Source organism: Rhyacophila brunnea, unplaced genomic scaffold (genome assembly GCF_057557595.1).
Source record: "Rhyacophila brunnea isolate RB1 unplaced genomic scaffold, BYU_Rbru_1.0 scaffold_4, whole genome shotgun sequence".
Lineage (NCBI taxonomy): Eukaryota > Metazoa > Arthropoda > Insecta > Trichoptera > Rhyacophilidae > Rhyacophila > Rhyacophila brunnea.
The window spans coordinates 15,994,919-16,021,171 of record NW_028233068.1 but is presented as its reverse complement, the minus strand read 5'-3'; the positions used below and the strand labels follow the sequence as shown (position 1 = coordinate 16,021,171).

The window sequence follows — 26,253 nt, the reverse complement described above, 5'->3', positions numbered from 1 at the left end:
GGTTTCAATGAAGCATTAAATTTAAAATTAAATGTTACTCCTAGGTGTGTAGATATAACATTTTATGACGTTAAATAATTACACAGAAAAGATTTATTATGCTGTAGTAGCGTAATAAACAGAATATTGTAAATAATGTACCTAACTAGCAAATCAGATACCCTTGCAATTCAAATATTATTTTGTCACAGTCATCGAAATATTATTATGAAATTCTAAATAAATGTGTTTATATCAAACCTATATAAACCTAAATATTATTGTATACTTTGTTTTAATTTAATATTCTGTGTCTATCGGTCATTTAAAATCATAGGTAAATTTATATTCTTATCTATTGGCGTTTGCTAGCGATTTTTGTGGGCAAAGAATGTACTAAAATTGTTCAATACGATACGATAGGCGTGTCAAATATAAAATACAAGCTAATATATATCTTATTAATATATGCTATAAAGGTTTTATTATTATAATAAAAAAAGGGTGCATAGGTTATTTCGGTTCTGAGCACCCGGTACGAATTTGTCATATCGCTGGTCAGTTGTCATTCGGTAAATGGCAATTTGTCATGTTAATACCCTCAAACGGCATAATAAACACAAATATGGATAGTCAAGGCAGAAAAGTAATCGTCTGCGACAATGGCACGGGGGTAAGATAACGTTCAAGTGTTAAAACCGATTAACTGGCGAAAAAATGCGACTTAAGACCACCACTGTCATTTTTTTGTGGTTATCGTAGGAAACATTTTAACCGCTCCTGCTTATCTAAAACTGTTTTTTTATGGCAATGCAGGGGGCCCTACCATAATATTTGAGATCTAAATAATTTACTTAAATACTGTATTTGGTTCACCACAATTTTTCATACACTCCATGGTACACATACCTAATCAATTATTTTATCCTAAGTCAGTTCAGTTTTCATAGATAAGCACGACTTTGATAATATGGATTGTGGGTATGGATATGACACATTCTATAAACATATTGGTAATTGTGCCACAGATGACCGGCATGACCTTTTATAACTTTCTTTTTGGACCAAACCTAACCTAACCTACCCCAACCTAATCTAACCTAACCTAACCTTAGTGTGTGATAATGATACATCGAAGTGTATGACAATATCAAACTTTAAATTAACAACTATTGGATCGAAAAGCATTTTTGCCGACGGAAAAGGTATTTAATATAATTCCCTAGATGGGATAAACTGTTTCCGTCAAAAAAATGATAAATGGCTAAGTTAGATTCTATTCTATCCACCATGTGCATGGAAAATTCCTTATTGAGGAATCAATAGACACTTCCTAAATAGATGATGTACTTATCTACTCTTTGACTGGTTTGGACCGAATTTGCTTTATTTGATTTATTCCTTCACACACTGTTCACAAAGGGTATATTTAATGAAACATATTTTTTTTGCAATAATACGTAGTATGGTGATTAGTGAAAATAAAAGGGGTACATACACAACTATGGTAACACTGGATATATTGAAATTTCCGCTCCAGTCGATCAACCACGCGGCCTTAAATAGATACAGGTAACCCACCATTCATTTTGGGGGACACGTTTTGGACATGGTTGCGATAAGCAAAATTTCATGATCATGGGCATATGAAAAACGCCTTTGTAATAAATTAAACTAAATTGATTACAAAATAAACATAATATATAAAACAAAAATATGTTAATTAACTATTTTTTTTATTCAAACGAATAATTAACAAGATTTAAGAATGTGTTAAGTGTTTTCAAATTATGTATGTTCAATAAAAAGAATTTTACATTCTTAAATCTTCTGAATTATTTGTTTGAATAAAAAAAATAGTTAATTTAAATTTATTAGCAAGTTCAAGTAAGTTACAACAAAATCTTGGAGTGATCTGTGAAGTCGGTTCGTAATTCAGGTAATTTAATACCTACCTTGATTTAAAATATCAAAGCCGATTGCCAATAGTAACACAATTTAGAAAGCGCTTAACAGAGTATTCTAAGAACCATTAGTTAAGATTCGTCGCAATTAGATAAGATTCCTATAGCATAGTGGGCAATGCACTTCGGCACGAATCCCGAGAGACGCAGCATCAAATCCTGCTGGGTGTTGTAATTTTTTAATAGATTAATATAATTTTGTAATAAACTGAAAAAAACACATTATTTTTGTTCCTCGTTGCAAAAGAGAATGTACTTAGTTTACTCTGCTTGGTCTGTCTGGACTTATGTGAAAATTGTCGATAACTGTCAAATAATCTGATCATATGTGCGTGATTCCACTCATGACTCCTAGCACGTGGTACAGGTCAAAATAAGTGTGGGACAAAAAGAATATTATTAAAAATCGATTGGGGTCGTAATTAACGAGGGGTTGCCTGTATTCGTAGCTACACAATATTTACCCATTGTTTTTTATTTCAGTTTGTTAAATGTGGATATGCTGGAAGCAACTTTCCGGCGCACGTGTTCCCTTCCATGGTGGGGAGGCCTATCCTCAGAGCGGAGAACAAAATCGGAGACATCGAAATCAAGGTATGCAATATTCATACGGATACAACAAACTTCAGAAGTATAACTATACTGCCCATATATCAAATAATTATGTTTAAAATATCTTATTTTCAACATGTCCAAAGGATCCACATTATCTATTGAATTTCCTTCAGTTATTCTTTTAAGACTTAAATGTTGCCGAAAATGAGAAGTATGTGTTCAAATCAAAGGCGCATTCGCACCACACTTCAACCCAAGTATCACAATTCATTATATATCTTCGGTGACATATTTTTAATCGTATCGCCAGCTAGCGTCAGCTATGTGTGTTTGCGTATCTTCTCGAAATCGTCAAATTTTTCTTGAATTTCTCGGCTACTTCTTATACATTAAAACACTTCAATTTTTCTGTTTATTGATTTCAGGACATATGCATAGGTGTAAGTTATTTCAAATCCTTGCCTGATTATCAAATATAACTTACCTATAATTGAATTTATTATACCCTTCTAAATTATTAACAATATCCTAACATCCTTAAAATATATTTTTGTAATGAAGAATGGATTTTTCAATTTGCTGACAAAAATGTTTTGAATGTTTATACTTGATCAGCGCTGTTGAATAGAAGTATAGAGAGACATACATATTTCTCTATTTTTTGTCCATTTGCTGTGTGATTAACAGCGATTTTTGTTTGGCCAACCATATAACCAAGATAATTATAATTTAATAACTAACTTGTATGAAATGATAAGGTTTTTAGTGTGCCTACTGGACTGATTTAATGCATAAATGTGTGATATTGTCTTTATAATTGTTTTTGCATGCAATCCTTTAAGGAGTGTTCATCTGAACACATTGCGGTAAGTGCTGCAGAATAGAGTATCTGATTGATAACCTGCCATAAAATTGGCAGCAGTGCATGCTGTTTGATTTGGTAATATTTAGAAACGTAAAGTTCACCAAAAGCAGTCTGTCTTTAAATGCATAAGCGTACATTTGATACTGACATGGTTGATATAAGTATATAAAAGAATTAATATAATTAAATTGTTATTATACATTAAAGGCGACTTTTATGCTATGTGAAATAATGTTAGGCTGCTAAATTATAAATACAGGTTTTTCTCTCTTAACCTCTACAAGCTCTTTGTTGAGCCTGATATCAACAGATCTGTCAACACGTATGAATGAACAGGCACTGATGAAACACCACACATTTATCTAGTAGGCCAAAAGGGAAACTTGCTAGCACTAGGAGTGAGTGACTGCAGAAAGAGTGTGTAGAACCGGACAAAGTGGAAGAATATGCCTGAGGCTATCAAGGTCCACCCCGGGCTGTAGCGCCAGAGAAGTAGAAGACAACTTTTCATGGAAATTTTAAGGAATGTTTAGTTTCGTATTATTACATATTATGTAATTATAGAAGAAAGACAGAATTTACTTGCCAGCAGAATCTGAAATTGTAGTCAATGATTTGGTTTTGGTGGTTTCAATGTGCCATCCTGATGTTCGGGAATTAATGCGACCGGCATTGAACAGGGAGATAGATTGCAATTTGGTTGCCAATAAAAATGTTGAGAAGTAAACTCCTGTGTAGATGAATGTATCTTTTAGATGAAAACGAAGGGGAAAAAGAGTTGCATTGTTTGGAATTAGCTACAAAATATTTTGCATTGTAGATTTATTTGTATATAAATTAAAACTTGAATAGTAAAGATTTTGATTAAATTATCTTGGAAGCAAGGTGACATTTTTTTCTGATGATACCAATTCCACCATAGTAAAAATCGTTTCAGAATCTCTATCAAGTGTTATTCTGTAGATTAGTTCAAGCACTTAAGTTGCTAACCTGCGACAGAAGAGTGCTCTACATTACTAATAAGAAGGTTGTTGATTTATGCTGCCTCTTTGAATTATTAATTCGTTTGTACTATAATACGATTAATATAATATTTGATTTCAGGATTTAATGGTGGGAGATGAAGCATCTAAGCTTCGCTCCATGTTGGAAGTAAACTACCCCATGGAGAATGGGGTAAATATTAATTGAATTCACAGTATTTTTGTTGAATTACGGTGACGGAAAATATCCCAGAGGCTGAAATTCCGAAAAATAAAATTTTTCGTACCTATCTAGGTAAAATGTACTCTATTACAATGTCAAATTGAGTAGGTAGTAGGGTAAATAAATTACTCATCCAATTATCTCTCCCTATCCTTTGCTTCACTACTGCGGACAGTAATCACTGAGTAAGATTTATTTATAATGCGTTCACACAATTTGACATGGTAGTTGGATGCAGTTTACTTATTTAAAGAGTCTATATCAAACTTTATTTTTTGGCATCTGGGATTTCGGTCATTTTGAATTTTGACCCAATCCTTGAATTACAAATGTTATTTTGCGCACAATAGACAAAGTTCAGGTGGCCTACCGGACAAGAAGCCCAGCTAACGAAATCGTAGACTTTTTAGCACAAGTTCATTTATAAAAAAGTAAAATATAATATTTTCTGTTCAGTAAAATACTAAAGATGAACCATAATTGAATTTCAAGTCCTGTAAATATGGCTGTCCTATGACATTACCACAGTTTACATTCCTTCAACAGGCACCCTTCGCCACTGGTGGCTACATGTGCATTGTTCTTTTCGGTTACCTTCCTCCAACAGGCAGTCTTTGTCACTGCCAAATTGAATTATAATATTATTTTTACAACAATATAAATCAAACTAATCAATTTCTTCTATAATTATTCAACTTGAATTAATAATATCACATTCGCATGTATTCTATACACAAGGCTGCTATCAAGGGTAGTGTATCGTATTTATGTATTGAGGTATTATAATTGTTACAATAAGTTAGCCATCAAAGCTGTCTATCTCGCTCTAAAAGTTAACACAGCCATGAAAGGTGCTATTAAAACATAGCACTTTTTGAAAGTTCAGACGGTTAACTTATTGTAACAATTAACCGCCTCAATAAATAAATCTGATAAACTACCCTCGATAGCAGCCTCGTGTATAGAAGAGATTCGTTGATATTATTCATTTAATTATATGGGTAATAATATAATTTATTATGTAACTAATAAAATAACTAATTTATTGTATGATTGTAGGTTGTGAGGAACTGGGATGATATGTGCCACGTGTGGGATTATACGTTTGGGCCTAGCAAGATGAACGTCAACCCTTCGGAGACCAAGATTCTTCTCACTGAACCCCCTATGAATCCCACCAAGAACAGGCAAAAGATGATAGAGGTATAAACATTTATGTTATCATTATCTCTTGATGGGAAATCGATCACTCTCATCTCAAACATCTTTCTCCTGCTGTCAATATTCTTCATATGCCTGTAAGATTTCTGGTATAGGTGATCATTATATCTACCCACTTTAATAACACATTCTTCTTACAACAGTATAATAAATTTTAAGCCTCATTCAGTCCATTACCAAGAATGGGCCCAAATCATGGACCAATATTAATGATAGAATTGGGGCTATTGAATTCCTTTTTCTTGATTCTAGTTCTCTTAAGTACTTTTTCATCATATGTAATAATATATGTATAATTAATAAACTATCAAATGCAGTTCTGCTTTTTGGTAAAATATTAAACAGGAGGTTGATCGTAAGTCAGTTATATTCATCAGCTACCATTTTTATTCCTTTCAATCAACTATAAACATGTTTTTTTTTATTAATTTCAATGTCTTACATATTGTCTGTAATTTTCTACAAACACGTATCTCAAAAATCACAACTTTTCAGGAGAGGCAAATAACAACTTTATTCTCTCAGTTTTTAATTTAAAAATAAAATTTCTTCTATGAAATATCCATTTAGTATAGTTACACATATTTTCATGAAAAAAATGTTATGTTTCTTCAATTTATCGCACTATACTTTCGACCGATCAGTCATATTGTCGGAGATACGAGAATGCGTTGCAACTTTACTGTGAATATTACTGCAGCAAACACGTATCTTGACTTACAAGAAAGAGCTTCAGTACAATTATCTGTTGGAGTTCAGTATTCTGTATACTTAAAAACACGTAACTCAAGATACGAGTTTATAATATTTATAAGTCTTTTATTGTGATACGAGTTTTTGTTATTGCTTAAATCTATTATGTTGTAAAGTATGTTTTGAGATACGTGTTAGTGGAATATGTGCGTATTCTAATTCTGAATTCATTACATCAAACAACTCAAAACTGACAAAAATTGAGATACGTGTTTGTAGAAAATTAGCGACGATATGTCATTTTATTTTACTATTTACTATTTTTCTATTTCTTTTATTCAACAAATAGAAATAGTTTATTGAAAAAATATAATAAGTGCAAGTAAGCTACAACTAAAATATGGAGTGATCCAGGTGACAGTTAGTAATTAGGGCACTCAATTGATACCTTGATTTAAGACACAAAAACCGATAGCCACCATTAACGCAATTTGATGAGCATTAAAAAAATTAAGTAGGATGCCCGTAGCTTAATTGGTAAAGCACATTGGCGTGAATCCAGTGGTTTCAGGTTCAAGTCCCGTCGGGTGCCGTATTTTTTCAAAAAAGTTCTTTTCTAGTTAGTAGGTATATAATATACCTACCACCTCAGATATTATCTGAGGTGTTTTCAAATTATCTATATTTACTAATATGTTTGCAAAAAGAAAATAATTTCTATTTGTAGTTGTAAATGTGCTTGATGGTTATTTGTGATTATCTCTAAATGACGGAATAATTCGAGGGCTTAGTGTCAAACAACACTATCTACAAAAGTGCAACTTTACAGGAGAGCCAAAAATCGTTATTTTAGATTCTTGTAACTCAACAAGGGAAATGTTTATTTAAAACCTAATGTTAATATTTTATAATTTATTGTGTATTATACATTTATCTTGCTTATGATGATGTTAAAATTTATAGGGATAGTTTTTAAAAAATATGAAAACAAGGGTAATTTATGTAGTTAGCGTTAAACTTTACTGACGATTTAATAAGAAATTAGAAACGATTGACATAACGTTGTTTGACTATCATGACCATAAATGTAAAATAACGTTATCTCAAAAAAAAAAAAAAAACACTTTTTTGTAGATAACGTTGTCTGACTTTAAGCACTCGAATTGAGACCCTTTAAATGTAAATTTGTAAGAAGAATTACGATAAAATGTTACTCCTTAAAACTTTAATAAAAACCTAGCATTAAATATGAACCCATTCCTATCTTGAAACCTATGTAACATTAAAAATAAGGCATTATCTGTTAAGTCAACTTTTCGGATGAATATTGAGGAAAGACTCCTGGACAAGTTCAAAGCCTTTGTTGAACCTTCTTTACACAATGGCCCAACTATAAGGTGTGAACGGTACGGAAAAGTACAAGAAGCCGATCTCTAAATTGATAGATTGTTGAACTTCAGTCTTGCATAAACCATAAACAAATAACAATTTTATTATAACATACATTTATTCTAAATCCATGACTTTTCTTTCCAGACTATGTTTGAAAAATATGGGTTTGACAGTGCGTATGTTGCCATACAAGCGGTTCTCACATTGTATGCACAGGGACTAATTTCCGGTGTTGTAGTAGATTCAGGTTAGTACTTTTTTTATTTAAACTTCTTAATTTCATTGATGGTAAGTAATTATTAATGGTACAGTTATTTTTGACATTGAATTATTATGATAGTTTTCAATATTGTCTGCATGTTTTCAGGCGATGGAGTGACGCACATCTGCCCCGTGTACGAAGAATTCTCTTTACCTCATTTGACACGGCGATTGGACATAGCAGGAAGGGATATTACACGTTATTTGATTAAGGTAATAAATTATCTTATCTAACTGTTTTCAATGTGTAATTGTCAGTCAGCGTTCAACTGAAATGAACAGTCAACAGGAATACTGATAATAATATTAATGATTATTTGCAAAACTATATCATTATTATTATTGATTAGAATATCTGGGATTAAAAGCTCCATTGGACCTAACTCCATGGAACCCTAAAGAGGCTGGAATCATTATCGGTAGACTCATAGAAATATGAACATCGTTGACTACGAGACAGCAATTTTCATACTTAAAATATAATTATTCATTGTTAATTTGTTTCGTATAAGCAGTGTTTTAAGACTTATTTTTTGACACTGATGTGCCACATGATCCGACTCGTTGTCGATTGGCTGCAGCGAGACGCTCTGTGTCACACTGAACACAGAGTTCGCGCGGATTTCAAGTAGGCCACAACCTTTTTGCGGCCACTCAGATCGCAGCCGTATATCTTTATAACACTCTAAAAATTCATAATGCCACCACAGTAATCTATATTCTGCAAATAAATCACGTCGTTTTCTCCACCATTTTTTTTTTATCTTCTTATCCGAAGTACACAAACAACAGATTATGCCACCCATCCTATACCAAACCAATCGAGAGTGAGTACCTTCAGCTCGCTCACCCCGCCTTCGAAGGTGATAATTAATAATGTGACATGACTCCGTCACTCTCCATTTATCTTGATCCAAAGTCTTCATTTACATTATACCTTATACAGAGATAATTTCGAATAGCAGATGTTACATACTCTTTTGATTTCAGTTGTTGCTGTTGAGAGGGTACGCATTCAATCACTCAGCTGACTTCGAGACGGTCCGCATGATGAAGGAGAAGCTTTGCTACATTGGGTACAATATCGAGCAAGAACAGAAACTGGCTCTGGAGACCACAGTACTAGTCGAACCATATGTGGTTAGTAAAAATGTCAAACATTATTCCTGCACTGTTTTCAAATTCGTATATTTCCATTATTGATGTATTATCAAAATTATCGTTATCGTAATCGATTTCACAAGGAAGGGTGAAAGCTGGTCTTCTCAAAGAGTAGATTTAACGTCTATATTATGCCTTTCTCGTATACCATCACTACATTACAGTGGTAAAACTCAATATAAAACGATTATTGAAAGTTGTTGCTCCTGGGACACTTTCGGCAGAAATTTGAAGAGCGCCTAACGTTCATTACGCCACGATATACGCCTGAATAATGGGTATGGCGGGTGGTGGAGGGAAAAGCAAGTTTACCTAACATGTGACAAATTTAATTAACAAGTAAATGTCATCATCATTATCTCAACCGCTCTCCATCTACTGCTAGATGATGGTCTCTTCTTGCTGTCTCCATTTTCTTCTCTGTCATCAGTCTTTTGTTGCCACATAATTTTTCCAATCTTGATTATCGTCACTGCCACATATTTACCAACAAGGATAGTTTGTTCAATATATGAAATTAATTTCCAGTTACCCGACGGACGCATCATAAAGGTGGGCGGGGAAAGATTCGAAGCTCCCGAAGTTCTCTTCCAGCCGCATCTCATCAACGTTGAGGGACAAGGAATTGCTGAACTCGTCTTCTCAACTATACAGGTATGGATATAAAATCTTAGATCTTCCTGTATAACTTGTCCTGTGAATGAGGGCGCTGCATGCCGACATTTGGCAATATCAATATTTTTTAAACAGTGAAGTCTCAGATTTTGCAGACTATGAATTTAATGAATAAAATTTTTGGTTGTAAACTTTTAGCACGTGATCCCACAGCATTGCATATGGTAGTAGCATGGCGTGACTTGCAATTTTATTTGCAGTTATACATCAACTTACAAAATATAATTTTTGTATGGCTACCAATTCTACCTCACTAATAATATTCTAGAAATGCCATCAATACATAATACTAATGGTTCATAAGACTATTTCTAGTTGGGTCTAAGCTATATGATTCCATCTGGAATTAACATTATGATGACTGATTCTTTTTACTTGCAGGCTGCCGACATAGATATCCGCAATGAACTGTACAAGCACATTGTCCTGTCAGGCGGTTCCACCATGTACCCAGGTCTGCCGTCCCGTCTCGAGCGAGAAATCAAACAGCTCTACCTTGAGAGGGTTCTCAAGAACGACACCGACAAGCTATCCAAGTTCAAGATCCGAATTGAAGATCCGCCGCTCCGGAAAGACATGGTCTTCATCGGTGGGGCGGTGTTGGCGGAAGTCATGAAAGACCGAGACACTTTCTGGATGTCCAAAGCTGAATACAATGAACAGGTAATGTTTATTTATTTGTTATTTGTATATTTCGTCAACATGGTGGTGAACTGACTTATTTTACGCATGTTGTTGTGCGTGCATTTGTTTATTGTATTTTTTGTTGTAATTTCTGACTAAATAGGTAGATAATGGAGTTTTTACCTACTTTATTGTATTGATTTATTATATAAGGTAGAGTTAAGGGTGTTCGTTGTCAGTGTGTGTTTGCCTTTGGTGAGTGTACACGACGCCTGAAGATGCCGAAAGGCGAAACCCGGGTCGCAAAAAACGACTTAAATGGAATAGTACAGAGCTTGAATCCATTAGAATTTAAATTCAAATTCCATCAAGTACCTTCGGTCGAAAGTATTAATATTACAAAATATGAATTTTGAAAAAAAAAAAAATTTTGGATTTTCATTAATTTCGTTTCTGATCATAGATGTGCCTACCGAATTGGGTCATAAAATTTCAGGATTATTTTTATTACCTTCATAAAATAAGTGTTTTAAGAAAAGTCTGTCACAATTTTCAATGACTGGGCTCATGAAATAATGTACTTTATTACATTTTATTGAACATTTTTATATGCCAGGACCCTGAAATCATTTCGTATTACGAATTTCGAATTAAATGTATGGTTTTTTATGAAAATGTTCAGGGGACTTTTTTTTCGGTAAAATTTCGAATTACGGCGAATTTCGAATTATCAGTGTTCTTACTAACGAGGTTTTACTGTACTATCAATCGTTAAACAGTTTGATCGATCAATATTTGAATGTTTGTTAAAATTATAAATTTATAGTTATAACATAAAATGCCTTTTTCAACATTTCAGGGTCTAAACTGTCTGCGGAAACTTGGTCCACGAGCCAGTTAATTATCAGCACGTCGATCGCCAGTGTAGAGTATTATAAATTTACAAAGACTTTTATTATATTTCAAATGAATTCTGTGAGCGAGAAAGAGAGCGTACCTATATATTACATAGCATTCAGAGTTTTACGCTTAAGTGATGATGTAATGAACGGAAAGCTGCAACCTTGTCCGTATCCTGTATTAATTATTTATTTTTGTGCTGAGTAATTTATTGATCAGTGCATTTTTATCAGGAAATCATTGGATTCAGATATCTATAATAATTATTAGTACATGTTTATGATATATAGTTTTAAATTATCAATACTATGTGTGTACCCTGCATGTCATGAAATTTTATCATCCCCACAAGACTATAATACGGTTTACTGTCGATTATCCGGACTGATGATAGGGAGAAAGCGCAGGATTAAATGGAAAACACAGATAATCCGAACCATCAATTTTTATTTCATCTTAAAATGGGTAACTATAATATATTTACCTAAAATCGGAAAAAATGTATGACAAAAAAAGAATAAAACTTTAAAAAAAAGGTTTTTTTTGTTGAAATTTTTTGTTTCTGTTTCAAATACAATTTATTTCAGATCAATATTAGTGGTGACTATTACATATATGGTTTATTCATCGAATTAGTGGAAATTGCTATAAATCGATTTTATAAATTTAACAAATATTTCGGATTATTATATTATTTTACATATAATATGTTTATTAGAAAATCTGTGATTTTCGTTTGTTTTTAGAATTTTTTAACGATTATCCAATATCAGTCTGAAATCTTGTTTATATGCGCAGATAATCTGCAAATCGGATAATCCAGAGTTTACTGTATTTTGTTGTTTCCTAAGTTACCATTCTAGATTACTATAATCAATGATGATGAGATGCTGATAAGAGATCCAAAAGTGACCAAGCCTTGAAAATGCATAATGGAATTTTTCAATCCGAATACTCGCTTGCAATGTATGCAATTGGAATCTTCAATGACAAGTAATGAGTCGCAGGACTAATGAATACAACAAAATATAAGTCTTTTGAATAAGATATATTTATGTGTATAGTTTATAGTAGAAATTAAATGTTTTTTTCAAATTTCCATATTTTAAAAGGGATATTGAAAATATAAAAGCAGTATTCATTTAGAAACTATATTACTGGGACATTATTAATTGAAACGAGATAGGAATATTTTCTCATTTGCAAAGTGATTGCGTGATTACGCAAAGCAAGCCTGCCAGAGTGGCAATACGTCTTTATGTCAATTTTAGCTTGATAAACAAGTACATTTTAAAACATCGTAAAGATTGCGTAAATTCTTACATGTGTGCATTTGCATAGGCTAGTGGACACTTTTAACTAGATATTCACAATGCAAATATTAGAGATAGCTTTCCGTCTCTTATGACCATCTGATCACCGTCGATGATGGATTTAGCTTCGGAAAACCTGGAATATGGTAAATAATTTATAGTTCAATGACACGTCAATAACCCAGTATATAAATATGACACAGAACGCTGGAAGTATAAATACCTTCACTTTGTATGTTTGTTGGAATCTAATGATTGTCTGAATATCTATTGTTTTGTTTGATGAAACCGTGCAATTCAATATTACTTATTAATTTTATAAAAATGCATTTATGACAAACAAAAATTATGCTTTTTTATTGAACAAATTTACATTTCGATATTTTACTCAATAATTTTAAAAGGCTATTTATGGAATATGAAATAACAATGTATCTACATATTTCAAATGAATCCTTCAAAACATTTAGTTGATAAATCTCTCCCAAATTTAATTAAAAACTAAATTATTCCATTTCGGGTATGTATGTATATCAACCTATTCTAAAATAAATATCTTTCTTCTAATATTATGTTGATGTAATTATTATTTAATTACAAAGTTAATATTTCTGTGGTCTATAGCAGATATCCCGGTTCTATACAGCCACTCCATAGTGGCGATTTTCTCGTGATACACAGTAAATCAACAAGAGTATGGAAATAGTTTTTTTTATATTTCGGTTGGCCAATTCTTCACCCCAACAAATTTAGTTTACCTACATCAATTTCCCATTCTGGAGTTTATACTTCTTTAATTTGTCACTATTTACTACTTACTACCAAAGGAATTCATTCCATATTTGGATTATTGCTGTAATAATTCTTGTATATTAGATAAGCTAATGAATTTGAAAGGTTGAAAGATAACTGTATAAAATAATAATTATTAATAAATACAATTATGTTTAAATAATATTGTGGATATTTATTTACTTCTTTATATCGCACTCGGGGAATAATAGTGGCACAACTCGAAATACTTGATTTTGCAGGAGAGCAGTTTTAATAATTTATTTTGGTGTGTTAAATCAGTTTTTTTTTTTAATTTAGGCCATCCTCCCACGGCGCAATTGAAGTCCGACGGAACTGAAACTAAAATTCCAGCCGGTATCTAGCTAATGTATTTCAATGGCAATTCGCTGACGGCGAGACTGGAATCTCTCAGCTTCAAAACGGTCGCGAAGAGACGCGACATGCTAGTCGCGCGGTCTCTGAAGTTTCCAGTCACCGTAAAACAGTGCTACCAACATCATTAGATTCGGTGAAAAATCATATTTTCTTACCAAAATTGGCCGCACTGCGAACATGTGTCATGCTATAAAAATCATTAACAACCCAAAACGTAAAAAGTACAAGATAAGCAAAATTGAAATAATTTAATTCTATTCGAATAAACACAGCAGCGTGCGTGTTGTCGGTTTTTGTACAAAACAGCTGATGGTTCAGTTTGACAGTTTGAGGTTATGTGATTATTATTTCAGTAGCGCCGTGTGCGAAGCATCACATTGGCCAGTTTATGAGTTCCTTCACAAACCAGTTCTGTCAGATTTCAGTTGCGCCGTGGGAGGAGGGCCTTACGTTATAACAGCGTGAAGTTGGCACACTTGAGTCATCTCATTTTGAATGTTATCCGCAATAACTATGGCACAATGATGATTGTACCACTTTTTCTGCTTGAATTCAAGTAAAATTTTATGCAATGATAATGACAAAAATACTTGTAAGGCCACCATTATACTTTTAAGAATTATGCCGCTATTCGTTCGGATAGAAATAGTATCTTGGAACATTTCTGTGTACTGAACTCAAAAATGACATATTTGGACTTGTGCCACTATTATTCCCCGTGTGCGATATTATGTCCCTTTATGAAAAGGAAATGGTTTCTTAATAATCAAGACCTCAACCTAGATCTAAGACTGTTGTATGGTTCGCTGCCATGTCCTCCCAATCCTTTTTATCCAACCAGGAGATATTAAGCCGGGTACTCATTAACGAGCCGTATCTGTGACCGTTGTTGATACTGTAACCAACTCTAGATGTGGACACGACGTCAATGAATTCCATGTAATAAAATGGCGAGTTGTCGTATCTTGAGCTGAATCATGTCAGAGTAATTTTTGTCTTTTGGGTCCCATAGCACTCTATTATTTTTGTAAACATCAATTAAAAGTAGGCATTTCTCCTCATCCCAGTCAGCAGCCATGTTTATACAAATAGATGTACAACAATACAATTGAAGTATTTTTTCACTGTTCGAGGCGAGCAACGGGTATCACATTCAACGTCCACGAGCCTCCCTTTGATTTGTGGCAAAAACTGACAAACGACCGATCGCTGCGAGCGCGCCTCAAGCTGGTCGCAGCGAGCTCGCGAGCTAATTATTTGGCATCCATACTGGTTACTGTATCTGCAACGGTCACAGTTACTGCTCGCTAATGAGTACACCGCTTTACAGAGAGTTAAGGTTTTCTAGATATGGCTGTATAAACATATCCTCAAAATTCCTTGGGACAAACAAAGTCACAGATAATGCTGATGTTCTCAAATGAATGAGAAAGTTCTGCATAGTATCAAAATCAGAAAACTTTAGTTCCTTATGTCGAGAGAACATAAGTACAACATTATCCAGGGAAAGGTCGACGGTAAACAATGGAGGACGATGCCACATTTCATCTTAAGAACCTCTCATTGGTTTGAGTGCAACTCCACTGAAGTGTTACAGGTAGCTGATGATAAAGCAAAGACCGCTCTGATGGGGATGTCGCGGGAGGAAGATATATTTCCCGTAATCACATTTATGTCATGGACCCTCAGTAAAAGAGAAATTCAGAGAAGCACAGCATGTTATGGAGAGGTGAATGGCAGGCATAACGTGTAAGGACAAAAGACAGAATGATTAGTAAAGGGTATACAATGTAAGATGGATGAGTTTGCTATAAATCTTAAGACGGTACTTCAGTAAAACGGCAAATAATTTTCAACTATAGGTGCGACGAAATTTCGGACTGGCTGGCAATCGGAGAGCGAAAGCGAGCTGTGAACACATCAATTTGTTTTGTGATGGCGACGGGGAAATTAATTCTTAAATCGTGAAAAGATGACTAAAAAACTTTAACCATTTACTTGAAAAAGAAAACATGTCAATAAATATATTATTATTATTAGTAATAGAACAATAAACATACCATTAAATGGTCACATGTTGACTTTTTATGACAAATTATGTTTTGTTCTGCACGTGTCATTTGCACAATCTTCGCGTCGCGTAGTCACGATCGTTTTAGACCGTGCCCCAGCTGAAGTATAGCCTTAAATGCAAATAGCTTAAAGAAAGGATAATTGCTGGACAAATCTAATCATCCAGTGGTACCCAAAAGATAAAAAACGTTTTAACGTAGATTTGACCGCCTGCCTCTTTCGAATGGCCACACGGGCGCCAAGAATTAATTTTACGTTTAACCTTTTTACTGCCGGTATGTGTATGTATGGCGGTACCTTTCACACCGCGAATTTTAATGCAAAAATAAAAAATAAAATCAATTTACGTTTCAAGTGGTAAAAACGAATTCTCTTACAATTCAGAGTATGTGACGACATTCCCAATATGTCGTGTTCAACATATTTGTATGTTTAAAATAATTGATTTACCCCCGTTTCCTATTTAAAAGGTTCGCTGCCTAGTATATAATATAGAATTGACCCCATTTGCCAATCCACGAAAACGTAAAAATTAGGTCAAGGTAGATGAAACCAAGTCGTCGTCGCGCTTGCAAAATCCGCTATGTAATAAAACACAACTTTCCAGGAGAAGGAAAAAACTGATTTACTCAACAAATGCCTCACGTTTTTTACAAAGCAAATAAACTGAAAATTAGATAATTACTTCGGATTCAGTAATGATATTTTATAATACAATATTTAACACTGTAGTCGTAATAATTTTTTTTTGTGGGTAAAAGGCACATAGCTTGTTTTATTTGGGTCTTTAAATCCGTTTTGTGGTTGAGGCAGCACATAGCGGATTTAAATTAACGCGTATTTTAGACAAAGCGGATTTTGCCACGGGTAAAAAATGATAATTGCATAATTTAATGATATTAATTCTATGCGTAAAACATCTTTAACCAAGCCAATAGTCTGTATTGAACAAACCTTTATCTTCCCAGCCAAATTTTGACACATAAATAAGTAATAATTATCGAGTGAAGGGGAAATAAAAATATCCAGAGTAGGATGGATAAATAATTAAACAATTTTTTTATAGCACATCAAGAAAGTTACATTAGATTATAATAAACAGTTGTATAACCTACCTACTTACCGGGCTTTTAAAATTAACACTCTTCTTTAAGTAAACACAAATAATTGTGCAATGTAATGTGATTTTACACTTTTTTATTGCTTAAATATTATTTGTAGACAAACTTAAATAATCCGCTATGTGCACTAGCGCTGATAGTAAAAGGCGCATTCTGAAGCAAAGGTCAGTGCAAAATCTGTCATGTGTCATTAACAAGCGCAATTAATAGTAACTTTTTTTTACTTTAAAATGCGATATGTGACCGGAATATTCATAGCGTATTTTGCAAGCCATTTTTAAGTGAAAATACATAGTTTATTTTGCATTTTTCTAAACAAGCGTTGATATTAGAAAACGGGTTTTACAGGCCCGTCCGTCACATAGCGTAAAAATGTAAAAATGCAAAAAAAATGTTTGTCTGATTTTGCAGGCGCAACGACGAAGTGATGACTATACTATATTCATAATATTTTTTTAGTAGATAAACATGTCAATACGGCAGTAAAATATAATGTCACCGCTCGGAGCCAGGCGGCACCGCTCTTGAACTTGAACTGTATTATTTGTTATAAATAAGTTATGTTATAACAGTCGTAAATTATAAAATATTTCACAGTACCTACTTACACATTGAAAACATTCAAGTGGGTTTTGTGAATGAAGGCCCTTGTAAAATGCTCTAAAATATTATTATGTTACGCAATTTATTTTATGGATTTTTTATGGCCTGAGATAACGAAATTTATGGTTCCCTAATTGCTTTTATGAGATTTGGTGCTCACCATGTTATGAAAAGTATCAAATTTCAAAGCAATCCACTTTATGGCTATGGCCGTATGTTGTAGCTTAACCACTGGGGAATGCCAAAAGAAATGGCGTATTTCAAAAAAACACTACCTTATTCTTAGGTCAATAATTATTATAAAGCAATCATTATTCGTAGGATGTTTATCACATTTGAATGGTCAAAGACACATTTATGTACTGAAATATGACTATATTCTAAAACATTAGAGCGAAAGGTTTAAAAGAATACTATGTTATGTAATAAAAATACTTTATGCAGTCATCAAATGTTTAAAATAAATATAAAGGATAATAAGGCTTCAAAATTATATAAATAGATTATCTACAACGTTTAAGGAATGTCCAGGATCATGCTTTGAAAATAGAATAAAAGCTCCATTTTGACCCACGCTGAGCACGTCCGCCCTTAAGACATCATTGGCAGCCATCCGGTTAAAATATATTTTTTTTAATTTTAAGTAGGTACGTGTTTTAAAAGTTGTGAGAAAGACATTTTGTGGCAGTCATTCATCATCGTATTCGCACACTGTTTTGTAACCTCTGCTGCGACATCACATAGTTATAATTCGGCTGTTTCTGGTGCCACGTCATGTATCGCTCTTCTGAGACAATTTGCTCTTGTTTTATTTCTGCATTTTCATTCACTGTCAAAACTAGTGTTTTTAAAACAGCCTAAATCTGAAATGGAATCAGCTAAAATGTTTCACAACTGATGTTAGTCAAATATGTGTGGAAAAGTAAAAAGCTTACTGGAAACCAATATTGTATTCTAGAACCATCATATCTTGGCTGTGATTTTATAGCGCTGTATAAAAACTTTGGCTGGGGTCGAAGGAATCAATATATACTTGAAAGTGCGGGGACACATAGTTCCGCTGGTCGCCACTAAGACATCAGTGGTCATGAAAATATAATTGTTATTACTAAGTTATACTTTGGTTAATAATTTGGTAAAAACTTAATATTAAATATGTCTTCTACATAAATATCCTTGAGTTTGCCTTTATTCCATTGTACCCACCGCAAGTGGAATGTATTATGCCTGGATTATTGAGTTATTACCTTGTTAATTGCTTAAGAGTAACCAAGATAATAATTCAATAAACGAGGCATGATACATTCTACATTCATATGGGTAAAATGGAATAAAGGCGTTAGATTGACCAAATAGTTGTGTAAGTACGTGGTAACACAATTTACAGGATATATTAGTGGTGAGGGGTGGAGGTAGGCTCTTAAGATTTAGCATAAATAGTGCACACTAAACTTTGTCAATTTGCAAATAGTACTGGTTAGTTTTTAAAATTCAATTAAACTTGGCTTCAATCAAACCATAATAGTTTGATGTGTTTGGGCGATCCGACAAAAATAATGCACACTTTTTCAGTCGTACTTATTTATTTTCGATAAATAATTGTTAAGAATACATATTATTACAGATGGTGTTACTCTACTGCAACATCTTCTTGGCTACGCTTCTAGGCACTGTTGTCGACTAAATGGGAGGAGCTTGTTAGTTTATAATGGAAAAATGGGAGGAGCATGTTAGTTCACAGTTTTAACACATAGCCAAGATGTTGCTGATGAGTAGTTGGTTTTTCATAAATAAATCATATCATAAAATTCATATCTACTATGGTTTAATTGAATTTTAAAAACCAACAAACACTATCTACACATTGTAGTCTTAATTCAATGAAAATAAATACGTTTGACTGACAAAGTTTAGTGTGCACTATTTTTGTTGGATCTTAACATCCTACCTTACCACTGGGATATAATATAATAATTATGGATGGAAGCAGCTTGGAGAGGTTCATCCAGCAGTAGATAGATTGATGATGTTTTATATTCACATTGTGTCCCAACTTTTTTCAAACACACTGGAAAATACTTATCGCCCAACACATTTTACATATTTCACTTGAAAAAAATAACCAGATGAAATTAATTTGTAATAAAGGTGTTTGCAATACCATCATAGGTAGGGGAAGGGAGGGAGACATGATCCCCTGGGAGACTTGTTCACCCACCAAGAACTCGTTATTGTGTAAAAAAATTCTTTCAATATTGGTAACACTGGCTGCCCGCCATATACCATAGACGTCAGAGTATATTCAGAGCTGAAATCAATGGAGTAAAGAACACGTCTGACCGAACTCTTTTTGACAATTTAGACAAGTTTTTTCTAAATCTTTGGACTTCAATATCTGCTTTTTACATAATGGTGAGTGATTGCTGTATTTATTCAGTCTATATGTATATATTCAAGATTTGTTTGCTGTTAGTAGTTGTTTTAATTTCGTTTGTAGTTACCGTTTTAAATAAATAATTTTGATTTTACTAGTATTGGGGACACTTGATCACGTTTACTATGAGATACTAGATCCCTAGGGATCACATCTCCCATAGTTAGTTTCTATAGGCTATTGAGGCAGAATATATGGCCAGGGAACATAAAGGGGACAAAGAAAATAGAATGGAAATCAGAAAAGCCAAAATATGTTAAAAAATTTCAAACAAATTCAAAATTCTTCGAGTTCATCGGAAGATGATGTTCCCGTTCCTCCATCGCCTGATTCTCTTTACAACCTAAGTGACGAGTCCTCGAAGCTGATTTTTTAACAGAGTGCGAATCAGACGGCGATGATGACTTTGAGGTTACGGTAGATGATTGGATAATTAATTGTCAACTTTATTTCACACAAAGTCTCCCTCCCTCCCTCCCTATTGTTTTAATTTAATAAAACGCATTTTTTTTGTAGTACTTATTCCACTTTTAATCAATAAATTAGGACCGGTTTCGTCCGCCTCAGAGGGACATTTTCAACAATCATAGGTATTATATAAAAACCATGAGCATGTGTGAAAATTGCATGTTGACGAGTATTTTATTCCATAACTATTAGTATTATGGTAATGGGTGGTGTTGTATAAAATTTTGTAATTGTGATTTTTGACGTCACAATTACAAAATAAATGGGTATCTATAAAATAGTTAAAGCATGACATGAGCATGAGACATGAAACCGGGTTGTGAAGTTACCTGATCTTTTCCAAGCCGAACTCCGCTATTCCTTCAGAAATCTCACAACCGATAACGGGAATTTGAATTATAAAAGGGGATTGCACGGCTGAAGGCTCGTGCAATCCAGGGTTTAGGATGTACATAATAATTTCTGTGCGCCACACGATCTTACGACCGTGAAAGATAACAAATCGTCGTTTCCATTGCAAAATTGTATATCTGCAAAATATGCGTTTTTGACATTTTTGTATAATTAAAACCGCAAAAATCACCTTTGCATACATGCAAAATAACACAATTTACAAAAATTGCATTATCGATTAAATTATGAAAACCTTTTTTGAATTGATTCAAGTGCCATACATTTTGTAAACTGTTTTTATGCTCCCCTGAAAACTTGAGATTTTGCAGATATTCAATTTTGCAATGGAAACGACGAAACAGTGTGGAATATGGGAACAAATAAAATAAAAGAGCGATTTATCCTTGACAGAAACTATATTATCGCAAAGACAAGAATTTAAAATACATTAAATGGATATTAAGCAGTTCGATACTGAAATTTGAAATACTAACTTTAAATACAAGCGGCTAAGTTTGAAAAGAAATAAAGCAAGAATGGTGAATCAAATAAATAGTTTTAAAATACCCAAATTGGAACGATAAGAGACTCTTGACATGACAGCTTCATCGTGCTCCGTTAGGTGACGTCCATGATTAATATTGGGTAGACTCAACCGGAGCACGACTGTTCTGGCCGGCAGACAAAATCAAAAAGCCCTGTATCTACCGTCACACCACGCAACCTAACATTGTCTCCGGAAATTCCAACAGCGCCAACTTTGTCCACACGACTCGCGAAGATAGCTCGACCAAAGACAAGTCGAATTAATGAATATTGTAGGTGATGTTTATTTTAAACATAACAGTGGCCATGGGATTTTCTAAAATTAGGAACAGCATTTTGTTCCTTCTAAAAAGCTTTCCAAACATTTTCCAATTCCATGCACAATCCAGGGGTCTAGGATGATTCGGCGTCGGACAAATGGGCGCTACGCAATCGAATGAAATTCTAAAATATGAATTATAAGTACTTTTAAAATATACATATAAATATATATTTAATACTTTGTGAGAATCAAAATATGAACACATAAAAAAAATGATTTAATAAGACGTGTCAGGCAATTCTTCATCCGCAATAAAAAACATGTCAAGAGAAAAATGAATTGAAAGTATTTAGCAGACGGCGCTCGGCTAAGAGTCGGCCTATAACATCGTGGGTCCCAGGTTTTTCAAATCCTAGGTCTGACAAGTACACATATCATTTTTCAATTTGTGTATTGAGTATGGACTTTATAGATTGAGCAAGTGGCCAACATCCATTTCTCATAAAAAATCTGTTAATACGAACATCCACTCTGTGGAGACCCATATGATCTTATTAGGATCGGACATGGTCAAAAGTAGATAGAAACTCATAAAACTTCCTTGTCTACTTTCTGTACCTACCAAAACGTAATGAATGTCTATTTATTTTTCATTAATGAAGGTTATTTCATTCGACAGTATGGTGCCTACTTGTCGTGGTGCGCCCAATCCAGCTTCTCTATCACCTAACTTTTTTCCTCTAACGGTATAATTTCCCGCATCATTAAATTCACCTTTCTTTTCCTTGATTTTGCCAGGTCCTTACCTCCTTCTTTTGGAAAAATCGGTTCGATGACTGAGACGATCCGAGCTAAACAGCAACAGTTGGAAACCATAGCTATGTATGGTCGATGCTGTTTAAAATTATGACATTAGGTTCTAGAATAATAACTGGTTTGGGAGACATACATACATAAATAAAACAGTCTTGTATACAAAAGGTAAATTTAATAAACAAGTTACAATGAAATAAATATAATATACACAAAATATATTTACAACATGACCAGAAATATTGTATTAATATTTAGGATAAATGTACTTCCTTTCCGACGTACCTTCATCTTCTTTGTACAGAAAAATTGAGGAGTGTAGGAATGGAGAGGCGTAAGTGCTAACCGTTAGTTTTGAGAAAGATACATTTTGATAGTTTCATCATTGTTGCACTTTTAAAATTGGCTATGTGCAAACTAATGATTTTGCACCAATTTTTTTTTTAATAATTTGAATTTGTCTCAATACAAAATAAATGTCCATGTTGATTTTTCCTCCTTTAAATCGGCTATATGCATACACAAAAATAAATGAAAATAACATCTTTGAAAAATAAATAATCAATTCAATTACGATATTCAAGACAATATTCTGATTTAACAAAATATACACTCCTGTAAAGTTTCGCAGAGCACATAGCCAATATTTAGAGTGCACTGACAACATACAGTAAAACCTCGTTAATACAAATTCCACGGGACCGAAAATCGAAAAAAAATTTGAATTACGAAATGTATGTATGATCATAGATGTGCCTACCAAATTTCAAATTAAAATCTGTGCAAATACCATGTGTCATTAATCCATTCATTGAAGTTATCAAGTGATGTATGTACGTATTTACCACATATAATATGTTAGGATTATAAAATGTCAGGATTATTTTTACTAACTTCATAAAATAAGTAATTTATGTTTTAAGAAAAGTCTGTCACAATTTTCAATGACTGGCTCATGAAATAGTGTACTTTATTATGATTTATTGTATGCCAGGACTTCATGAGGAAATTATTTTGAATTACGAAATTCGAATTAAAGGTATGGTTTTAAATGAAAATAATGTTCAAGGGACTATTTTTTTGCGAAAATTTTGAATTACGGCGAATTTCGAATTATCCGTGTTTTTATTAATGAGGTTTTACTGTAATACATAACTATCAGCGATGGCACTTGTAATCGTCAGATCGAAATGAATTATAATTATAATTGTCAATGTAATGTAAATTGTCAAGTATAATGTCAATCATGTTTTTTCATGTGGAATATCACTTTCAATGTCTACTTTAAAAAAAGTATATTAATGCTATTCATTAATTAATAAGTATAGTACCTAGCCCTACAGGGGAATATTGCTTTTAGGAACAGATGAATTTAAAATGAAATAGTCAATTAACAGATTGACAGATTTTGTTTTTTACGAGAAATGGATGTCAGCCACTTGCTCAACCTATTAGGTCCATACCATGACACACACAAATTGAAAAATATGTGTACTTGCCAGACCCAGGATTCGAACCTGGAACCCACGGGACACTCTGTGGAGGCCCATATGATCCTATCAGAATCGGACATGGTCGGAAGTCAATTAACAATAATTCACTACCTTAACGCAAACAGAACTCGCGCAAGCGTAATTTTAACCAAAAATGTATCTAGTTTGGGGATACGAAAAATGAAAATTACTTTGATAAAATCGTTTCCATACAGATATACGAACGATGGCTCAATTGAGCTTGATCTGCATTGAAATTAACATTTCTTCATGTAGGCGATATGTATGTAAGAAAAATATCTTCACCTTTTTATCGCGTTACGAATCACCGGTTTCATACAACTACAACTAATAAATACAAATATAGTAATAAAAAAAATGTTTATAATCTTAATATTTCTAACTTTAAAAATAAACGTTTTTTGCCTAACTGATAGCCATGATAGGCAGGAGTATGCGTCGGACAAGTGTCAACGACTGGTTTATTTCGATAACTTAACACAACACCATTCATTCAATAAACACAAAAAATACACATACATAACTCAAACATACATCAAATTTTATACGTCATAATAAAAAGCACTTTCAATGTTATACACATGTTACACTCGGTACATACATATAACAATAAAATTTATGGCGCGGAAGTCGTTGCCATTATGGCAAAAATACTTCATAGTTGAGGTGGGAACAATGTGAGATGCTTCCGAGAATGTTAAATGTTTTCGAGTAAACCATTCTTTCAGCACACTTCAGCCGTTCTAAAAGAAAAAAACTTTTAAAATGCTGTACTAAATAATTAGCGAAGTTATGTATTAAGGTAATGAATTACAAAATATTACCCAATTGACAATAGCAATCGAGAGGATTTATTGGAAATTAATATTGAAGTACTTTCTTCTCATTCTAAAATGAGATAACATTTTTCAGAGTGTGATGTACCTGTATGTTTGCTCAAATTCTTAAAGCGATTGATAACATGTTATTATCCGACTACATAAATGTACTATTATACTATATTATATTTCTATTCTTTTATATTATTCTAACGCTAACTCAATATACAAACTTATTACTAAATGTATACAATATTTACAATTTGCCTAATATTTACAATTTATTTTAGAATACTGCAATGCGAATCGTTCAGGAGAATTTTACAACCAATCGCCGATAAAATTTAATTTACTCATTATTGGTAATGTCATGAAAATTTAAAAAATAGCCGGTGCCAATGTCCAATACATTACGCTGTATGATAGAGCACATTCATCTAAATTCTAAGGGCCCTATGTATACTTATTTAAATATAAGTCGGCTTATGTACTAGTTAGTCGGTTTTCGGATAACTAAGAAATAAGAATCAACGCATAACGGTGACAAACGGGTGGCTGTGAAAGATTACGTTTTGTAACCAGAAATAGTAAATACAACACCAACCAAAAAGAAGAATTTTGTGAGAGCGTGTTGCCATTTAGTCAATAGTAAACAAAAATAATGCTGGGAATACTGCATCTACTGGAATCTGCAGTGCATGCATTTACAAGTTTTTATCACCGTTCATGATGATAAATTTATATTGCGCAGTTTTCATGATTTTATCATTGTATGAAATAAGTTTAATAATCAACACTTCCAATTGCAGAAAGCAGGTTATCTGTCATTCCCCTTTATCTATTTATTGTAAATAATCGCCTAACATATTATTACGTAGACAAATGTGTTAGTATAGGTAGCAATATCGCAGACATACTCCCCGTACTAGGGTGGATTAGTGGCCTGAATGGCCTGAAACTTGCCTGGGAAATTTTATCAAATACAATTCAGAATTAAATTATTAAAACAATCAATATAAATATAGTTAAAAAAAGGTATTTCTTTCTTCTCAGACCAAAATATCAGTGTAAATAAAGAAATTTCATTAGACATGGCAACACTCAATGAATATTAATGTTAGACGGCCGATAATAATGTACCCATAAAATAAAAATTTCACTACAAGGTGCCAGAAATTGTGTATGATCTTATTTTACAATTTTAAAAATGTGTGATCACATACATATTT

At 33.2% G+C, this 26,253-nt stretch overlaps 1 protein-coding gene across 2 annotated transcripts; it reads left to right on the top strand.

Moving 5' to 3' along the window:
* The first annotated feature begins 527 nt into the window (after positions 1–527).
* Positions 528–12,043, top strand: Arp2 (Actin-related protein 2). 2 transcript variants are annotated; one of them, XM_085953859.1, is made up of 11 exons: positions 528–652; positions 2,427–2,537; positions 3,341–3,364; positions 4,468–4,539; positions 5,629–5,772; positions 8,020–8,122; positions 8,243–8,349; positions 9,127–9,276; positions 9,826–9,951; positions 10,354–10,635; positions 11,456–12,004. In XM_085953859.1, exons 1-11 carry the CDS (start codon positions 569–571, stop codon positions 11,495–11,497), a joined length of 1,245 nt encoding a protein of 414 aa, XP_085809985.1. In that variant the 5' UTR covers positions 528–568; the 3' UTR covers positions 11,498–12,004. The 2 variants fall into 2 exon arrangements, with proteins under 2 accessions (XP_085809985.1, XP_085809986.1); XM_085953860.1 differs by lacking the exon at positions 3,341–3,364 and having other exon boundaries at positions 11,456–12,043.
* Positions 12,044–26,253: the final 14,210 nt, after the last annotated feature.